Here is an 8,744-nt window from a genome sequence, read left to right as displayed (position 1 = left end):
ACTGCTTTCCATAGTGGCTGCATGAGTTTGCATTCCCACAGCAGTGAATGAGTGCTCCTTTCTCCACATCCTCTCCAGCATTTGCAGTCTTTCATTTTCATGATCTTTGCCAATCTGACCGATGTAAGATGGAATCTTAAAGTGGTTTTATCTGCATTTCTCTAATTACTAAGGATGTTGAGCACTTTTTAAGGTGCTTCTTAGCCATTTTTATTTCTTCATTTGAGAATTCTCTGTTTAGGTCTATTGCCCATCTTTTTGCTGGGTCATTTATTTTCTTCTTTCTTTTTTGAGTTCTTTGTATATTCTAGATGTTAATCCTCTGTCGGATGTGTAGCTGGTGAAGATTCTCTCCCACTTAGTGGGGTTCCTCTTCCCTTCCTTAGTTTTTAGGAATGTAATTTAATGAGGTCCTACTTACTGATTGTTGACCTTAGCACCTGAGCAGCTGGTGTCTGATTTAGAAAGTCCTTTCCTATGCTTATATCTGGGAGGGTGCTGCCTATGTTGTCTCCTAGCAGTTTCCAAGTTTCAGGTTTTATATTGAGGGCTTTGATCCATTTGGAGTTGACTTCTGTGCAGGGTGAAAGAAAAGGATCAAGTTTCATTTCGCTGCAGGTGGAGGTCCAGTTTTGCCAGCACCATTTGTTGAAGATGCTGTGTTCCCTCCATTGTGTATTCTTAGCACCTTTGTCGAATATCAGGTGACTGAAATTATATTAACTCATATTTGGGTCTTAGTGTGTTCATTGGTCTACTTGTCTATTTTTTGTGCCAGTACCATGCTGTTTTTATGATTATAGATCTGTAATATAATCTGAGATCTGGTGTGGTAATCTCCCCAACATTGTTCTTTTTGACCATGATTGTTTTGGTTATCTGGGGTCTTTTTTGATTCCATATGAATTTTAGGATGATTTTTGTCAAGCTCTGTGAAGAATGTCATGGGTATTTTGATTAGGATTGCATTGAATCAATATTGGTAAGATGGTCATTTTCACTATATTTATTCCACCAATCCATGAACATGGTAGGTCTTTCCATCTCCTAGTTTCTTCCCCTGTCTCTTTAGAGTTTTGAAATTTTCATTTCAGAGATATTTAATGTCTTTAATTAGGTTTATTACTAAGTACAGATAATAAACCAGCATAGAACTGGGAAAATAAACAGCAGAGCCGAATCTTATCTAAAGAAATACTAACAACTGATTGCTGCTAGAGGAGGAACAGCTAATCCTCCTAAAACAAAGACCTCTAGATAGGCTGACTAGATTCACCAGAAGGGCAAGTAGTGGGGAACGGCTGTGGGTGCCGACCACACAGCGCACAGTAGCAGGGATGAGTGTAAGGGCTCTAGTGAGAAGACAGAGGCTATGGGAGGGTGCCATCTGGGAAGTGAGTGTATAGTTGAATAAGATGGTTTGGGATATTCTGTGTGATATACAAACACAGAAAAAAAATCAACAAATTTTTAAAAAACGTCCCTCTTATATTTGAGGAGGAAGCATCTAAGTTTACATCATGTTAACGAACATTCCCATTGAAATCTACCTGATGACTTTATAGAATATTTTATTTTTTAAGGCTAGTGAAAATGGGAGTTTCCTTGAGTATGTTTTCTGATTGCTTGTTATTGATATATAGAAAGTCTACTGATTTTTGTAAGTTGATTTGATATCCTGCCACTTTATCAAAAGTTTTAATCAATTCTTACAGTTTTCAAGTGGAATTTTTGGTATCTCTTATGTATAATATATCATTTTCAAATAGGCATATTTTGACCTTTTCTTTTCCAATTAGCACTCCTTTAATTTCTTTGTGTTGTCTTATTGCTCTTTCAAGAGTTTCAAGCACTATATTGAAAAGGAGTAGAGACAGTGGCCAATCCTGTCTGGTTCCTGATTTTAATGGCAATGCTTCCAGTTTTTTCCTTTTAAGATGGTGTTGGCTATGGGTTTGTTGTATATAGCTTTAATTATGCTGAGGTATGTTCCCTCCAGACCAATTCCTTTTAGGACTTTTAACATGAATGTGTGTTGGATTTTGTCAGATGCCTTTCCTACATCTATTGATATGTGGTTTTTGTTTTTAAGTCCATTTATTTGTTTTATTACATTTTTTGACTTAAGTGTGTTGAACCATCCCTGCATCTTGGGAATAAAGATAATCATGGTGGATGATCTTTTTGATGTGTGTCTGTATGTGGTTTGCAAATATTTTGTTGAGTATATTTGCATCTATGTTCATTAAGGATATGAGTCTATAGCTCTCTTTTCTGTTGTATCTTTACCTGGTTTGGGTATTAGAGTGATACTGGCTTCATAGAAGGAGTTTGGGAGTTCTCCCTCTGTTTCTATCTTTTTGAATAATTTAAGCAGTATTGGCTGCAGCATTTCTTTGAATGCCTGGTAGAATTCTGCTGTGAATTGATTTGGGCCTGGGCTTTTTTAATCAGAAGTTTTGTGTTACTGTTTCAATTTCATTATTTGTTATGGGTCTGTTTAGGCTATTGATCTCCTCTTGGTTTAACTTTGGTGGTGGCAATGATTTTAGAAATTCACCCATTTCTTTTTAGGTTCTCAAATTTAATGGAGTATAGATTTTTAAAGTATTCTCTTACAATGTCTTGGACTTTTTTGGTGTCTGTTGTGATGTTTCCTCTTTCATCTCGGATTTTGTTGATTTGAGTTTGCTCTTTCTTTCTTTTGGTTAACTGTGTTAAGGGTCTGTCTATTGTGTTTAAGCTCTCAAAGAACCAGCCCTTAGATTCATTGTTTTATTTGGTTTTTTTTTTTTTTTTTTTTTTGTATTGTTTTCTGTGTTTCTATTTCATTAGTTTCTGCTCTGAGTTTTGTTATTTCTTTTGACCTACTAGGTTTTGGGTTGGTTTGTTCTTGTCTTTCCATAGTCTTGAGCTGTACTGTCAAGTAGTTTACATGTGCTCTTTCCGCTTTTTTTAATGTAGGCACTAAGAGCTATAAACTCCCCTCATAGAATGATTTTCAGGTTGTCCCAGAGGTTTTGTTGTTTTGTATTCTCATTTTCATTTTGTTCCAGGAATACTTTTATTTCTTTCTTGATTTATTCTTTGACTCATTTATGATTCAGGAGTGTGTTGTTTAATCTCCATGAGCTCATTTTTACTAGTATTTACTAGAGCTTCTGTTATGGAATTATTTCGATTTTTTTTTCTATTTGTTGAGATTTTTTTGTGCCCCAGAATGTGGTCAATTTTAGAATAACTTGGATGAGCTGCTGAAAGTGTATTCTTTGGTAGTTGGGTGGAATATTCTGTACGTATCTGTTAGGTTCATTTCCTGTAGTATGTCATTTAATTCAGATGTCTCACTGTTTATTCTTTGTCCAGTCACTATCTATTGAAGAAAGTGAAGTATAAAAGTAGCCCACTATCACTGAGTTGGTGCCAATCTGCCTTTTATAGTCCTGGACTACTGATTTTATGAAATTGCGTACTCCAGAGTTTAGTGCATAAATGTTCATGATTGTAATATCTTCTTGGTCAATTGTTTCTTTGATTAGAATAAAGTAACCTTCCTATCTCTCCTGATGAGTTTTAATTTGACATATCTTTCATCAGATATTAAAATTGTAACACCTGCTTGCTTCTTAGGGCCATTTGCTTGGAATAATTTTTTCTATCCTTTCACCCTAAGATAGTGTCTATCCTTGAAGGTGAGATGAGTTTTTGAAGACAACAAAAAGATGGATTTTCTTTCTTGATCCATTGCACCAGCCTGTGTCTTTTGACAGGGGTTTTGAAGCCATTGATATTTATTGTTATTATTGAAAAGTATGTATTGGATACTGTCATATTAATTTCTTTGTGTTTCTTGTGTTTTGTTATTGCTTTATCATAACTGAGGCATGAAGATGTGATGCAACATGAGAAATTAGTGAAGAAGAGTGGTCATCCTAAGTGATCTCAGCCCAAGCTGATACCAGTACCAACTGCTATCCTTGAGTAAGACCATGTGGACCTGGCTAACCCTCTTGAGATGAATGAATCTGTCTTCTACTACCATTCTCTTGGGAAATAAAAATGATTATTATTTTAGGCCATGGAATTTGAGAATGTTTTGTTGTGGTTGTTTGTTGTTTGCTTTTATTTCATTTAGTTGTTTTTGAAACAGGATCTAAAATATCACAAGCTGGCCTCAAGATTACAAGATGACCAAGCCAAGGATGGCTTTGAGTTTCTTATCTTCTTATTTCCATGACCAGCCAACTATCACTAAATTCAGTTTATACATTCCTGGAGATTGAGCCACAGGGCTTCTTGCATGCTAGAGAAGCAGGTCTGTTTACCTGATCAGGATGCTGGGAAATTGGCAGTGAGAGGGCTGCCTGAGGGGATAGCCAGGGAAAAAGGCTGGTCTCAGTTGTGCAAAGGCAAGTTGGGGATTGGGGGCAGGCTGTGAGGTCTCTTGGGAAGTAGACTGAAGAATTGGGTTGGTCTAGGTGCAAAGGATCAGGAAGCAGTGGCAAGATCTGGGCAAAGAGAGACGTACAAAGGTCTGGAGTGCCAAGAGAAGGAGTGGGCCAGTGCCCAGGGCTAGAAGGATAAAGGGATCCGTCTATGTTTATGGTGCATAAATTCGGTCTTTTTGTGGTGTCTTACATTTCTTGCATATTCCATTCCTGCGTTTTCTTAAACTTCTCATAATCTTTGCTTGAGTGTTCCAATTCATAAACTTCACCATCCAGTCTTGATATTCTATTTTCCCTTTTATTCATTTTGTTGGTGAGGCTTTCTCCTGCTTTTTCTAATTAACTTATTGAGTCTTTCACTTCTTTCTTCATTTCGGCCTGTGTTTTCTTCAATATTTCTAACTCTTTTGTGAATTTGGTCAGAGGTTTATCCCTATCTTGTTTTAGTTCTTTGATTTGTTTGTGTGTGTTCTTTAAATTCTTTGGCTTCTTTAAGTATATTTATGACTGTCTTTTTGTGTTCTGGGTTATCTCTAGGGGGTTCTCATTGTAGAACTCTTCTGTAGAAGATTTGGTGGGGACATATTATTTGGGATTTTCATATTTTTTATTTTTTCGTTGTAATTTTGGCATGTGGATTTATTTTGTTGTTTCTGATTCTGCTGTGAGAATAAAGCCCTCCCTTGTTGAGTTTAAGTCTGTTTCTGTTTGTATACTTGATGTGCCTTTATTTTTTTCTTTATTGGGTATGAAAAGTTGGTTGGTCTAGGCCTTGGGTTTTCTCATTTTATTTTATATTGGAGGGACCAGATGGCTCTATCCCACCTACTCAGGATTTCCCACAGAGGACCAAGTCAGATGAGAATCAGATGCTTTCAGTTTTCCTCCTGGGGTCTGGGCCCCCCTAATCAGCAGACACAATACAATTTGTGAAGCTTGCTAGGTGGTGGCTGGATTCAGGCAATCTCAGGTAGTCTGCAAATGTTTTGGTTTCTTCTAAAGGTCAGGGGAGCCTCACCCTGCAGCAGTGGGAGGGGCTGTCTGTGGTCCCAATGTAGTGGGGTGGACACTGTAATTTTCAAAGCTCACTGCCTCATGGAGTTAAGAGGGTAGACCAGAGATCTGGGATGCTAAGAGCAAAAGCTGTCCTGTGCCCAACGCTAGAAGTAGAATAGGATGTAGGGTCCAGGATATTGGAGTTGCTCAGATTGTATGGGAGTCAAGACACCGGTGGACAGAATCAGACTTACCAGGGTAAAAGGCTGGTCTAAGCAATTCAAGGCAAGGTGGGGTTGCAGAGAGCCAGAGTAGAGGGTTGGTCTCAGGAGTGCAAAGGCTGCTTAGGGGTAGGGACAGCCTGTGAACCTGTGAATGTTCTAATAAACTAGACTGAAAACCCGAGCAGGTCTGAGTGCAGGAGATCAGGTCGTAGTGGGCCGGTCTGGACTGAGAAAGTCATCCAGAGATCTTGTATGCTAAGAGCAAAAGTGGGCCTGTGTCCAAGGCTAGAAGGAGAACACGATGTGGGGTCAAGGAGATTGGATTTGCTCAGGTTGTGGGGGAGTCAAGCCACAGTGATGGGGGCGGGGTGTCAGACTTACCAGGGAAGAAAGCTTGCCTCTGGAATACCAGGCAAGTTGGGAGTGGGGACAACTAGGATAGAAGGCAGATCTCAGATGTGCAAAGGCATGTTCAGGGTAAGGGAGCCTGTGAAAGCTCTAATAAACTAGACGGAAGGATTGAGCTGGTCTGGATGATGGGGTTCAGGACTCAGTCTGTGGGTCTGGACTAAGAGTGTAATCTAGAGATCTGGGGTGCTAGGAACAAATGCAAGCCTATGTCCAAGGTAGAAGGAGAGCAGGATGTAGGGTCGGGGAGATTGGATTTGCTCAGGTGTGGAAAAGTTGTAACATTCATTATTTTAAAAACTAATATGAGGGACTAGGGAGATGGCTTGACAGTTAAAAACATGTACTGTTCTTGCAGAGGATCAAAGTTTGATTTCCAACACCCATGTCAGACAGCACATAACCACCAGCTTCATAGGATCTGACATCCTCTTCTGACCTCCATGAGCACCTGCACCTACCCACACACATGTACATATAACCTAATTTTAAAAATAAAATAAGATCTTTAAAAGACTAATATATTTTGGGTGCTTTGTATTTTTTCTTCAGATAGGCATTGTTTGGAGCTCTTGTAGCCCAGGATTTGTAGATAACCAGGGACCCACTGCTCCAGTGCCAACGATGGTTCTAGGGATAGTCAAATGGAGCAGACACAAATCAGAATGTAACAGAAATATCTGGGCTATGTGTACACTCAGAAACTCTCAAAGAAATGCTTCAGGAATAAGCATCATTGTCTCCTTGATTTCTACACTATTTCATTTGCTTTTGTTCTAAACTTCTTTCCTGTAATATCCAACTTCTGTGTCCCACAAAATTGTGCTTTTCTTAATTTTGTAGAGGACATAAATGCTCATTATAGAAAGTGGTTTCTAATTTTTCTTTCTGGTGGCACAAACTCTCATAATCTGGCACATTCTTTGCTGTGAGGGCACTGTTTTGCATAGCATCAGATTCTCCAAATGCAGGCAGTAAATTCTCTTGTATCACCTGTAAATTGCTGTCTTTTAACACCCAGGATAGGTAAGAAATGGCACTTACATTATTTTTCTGGAAATAGAATGAAATCTATGAATGTGTGGAACAGAGTGGAATTTCAGCCTTCAGCTTTCTCTCCAACCATGTGTAGTAACCTCAACATATCCACAAGGCCTGGGACCCATATATTGACTGTGTTTTTTTGAACATTATGAATGTTGGCTCTGGACTGGGCAGACCTGGCTCTCCCAGTTCTTTCTCCTGATTATTGCAGAAAAGGAGGCTGTACACTCACCATTTGGGGGTTACAGAGGCCAGTCCAGACATTAACATCTGTAGTACCACTTTCCTTAATCAGAGAAGCTACAAAGTTGCCCTTAGCCAGGCTGAGCACTGACACAAGGTGGCCTGAATTCACATTCTGGCAAAAAAAAAAAAAAAAAAAAAAAAGCTGTGAGGATTGGAGGAGAGAATAGATAATTCAATGCAGAAAGAAGTTTTGAGTAATACTATAGTCAGGCCCTCCAATAAATATGGAAGAAAAGGGACAGTGCAGAAAATGTTCCCCATGATGCTGTCACTGACCATCAGTAACACTGCTTGCAAAGTTTAGAATGAAGGACATATTCGAGGGGGAAGCTTAGGTTGGTGATGAGGCAAGCTCATGATGTGAAGCCACTGAGGATACCAGAAAATGTCCACTGCCTCTGCTTGCAGGTGCCTCCCTCCCCTACATCTCTCTCCTTATGCCTCCCTCCCCTATGTCTCTCTCCTCATGCCTCCCTCCCCTACGTCTCTCTCTCTTCATCAGCCCAGATCATACAGTCTTCGATGAAATAGTAGCAGTAGGAACTGTAGGCGTTTGCACCTTCTGGACACATGATCCTGGCAGAGGGAAAATCTTCTTCAACCTCCTGACCTAGGAAAGGAGAAACAGTTAAAGAAGACGCACAGGATGGGGCAAAGGCTGGATGATGAAGCTGATGCTGCTGAGGCTCCTCTACAGGAACTCAAGGGTACAGCATGGGCACAGAGTGACCACACACTCCTGTTCTCCTGCAATCTTGCATTCTCTCTCAGGCTTTCCATCCTCTAGACAAGAATTCAAAATGATGAAATTTGTTCCAATAGCTCTAACTTCTACCTTTCTCATACCTCTCTTCTCTACACAGGAATTCCCCCAGCCTCCATAAACCTGGCATAAGATCTAGAGCTATGCAGATGAACTAATAGAGTTTCAGTAGCTGTAAATAAGAGATAATTTAAAATTTCATCTCAAAGTCCCAGATAAAGTTGGATTAGAGCAGTAGTGTGGATGTTTATATGACTGAAGTTGACTCTGCCTATTCTTAATGTAAAGAGATGGAATGAAGGCTTCAGTTCCAATACCATCCTTCAAAGATCTCACCTTTGCTTGGAGACAGGAACATCAGGCATGAAACCAGGATAAAGTATGCTCTGGTCTTAGCCATGCTCTAGTCTGAGCCATGCTGAGCAGCAGTCTTTTGCTTAGAAGCAAATAAACAGTCTCTATTAAAAAACAAAGAAAAAACTCAAGGAGTAGTGAACAGAGCATGCTCAATCTTTGCAATGCCACTTCTGTCTGAATTCCAGGGTAAAAGAAGGCTCTCTGAAACACTGACTTGCTAAATATTCTAAGAGTCTAAGGATTTATATAAACAATGAA

General features: G+C 39.4%; 1 protein-coding gene across 1 annotated transcript; it reads right to left on the bottom strand.

Annotated features, from left to right (window-relative positions):
- Nucleotides 1–6,592: 6,592 nt before the first annotated feature.
- LOC103749446 (lithostathine-1) lies at nt 6,593–8,529 on the bottom strand. The gene is made up of 4 exons (XM_008852329.1): nt 8,466–8,529; nt 7,859–7,976; nt 7,353–7,491; nt 6,593–6,706 (listed from the first exon to the last, which is right to left on the bottom strand). The coding sequence occupies exons 1-4, from the start codon at nt 8,527–8,529 to the stop codon at nt 6,593–6,595; spliced, it is 435 nt and encodes a 144-aa protein (XP_008850551.1).
- Between the last annotated feature and the right edge of the window lie 215 nt (nt 8,530–8,744).

The sequence above is a fragment of the Nannospalax galili genome, unplaced genomic scaffold (genome assembly GCF_000622305.1).
Source record: "Nannospalax galili isolate Female #2095 unplaced genomic scaffold, S.galili_v1.0 scaffold726, whole genome shotgun sequence".
Lineage (NCBI taxonomy): Eukaryota > Metazoa > Chordata > Mammalia > Rodentia > Spalacidae > Nannospalax > Nannospalax galili.
This window is presented reverse-complemented; position numbering and strand designations above follow the sequence as displayed.

What these genes read in the sequence shown, in the direction of transcription:
- LOC103749446 (XM_008852329.1), bottom strand. Translation starts at nt 8,529, where the DNA reads ATGGCTAAGACCAGAGCATACTTTATCCTGGTTTCATGCCTGATGTTC. An exon ending in ATGATCTGGGCTGATGAAGA is followed by an intron (nt 7,492 to 7,858) that starts GAGAGAGACGTA and finishes TTTTTTTTTTTT; the next exon opens with TTTTTTTTGCCAGAATGTGA. An exon ending in GCCTCTGTAACCCCCAAATG is followed by an intron (nt 6,707 to 7,352) that starts GTGAGTGTACAG and finishes GACTATCCCTAG; the next exon opens with AACCATCGTTGGCACTGGAG.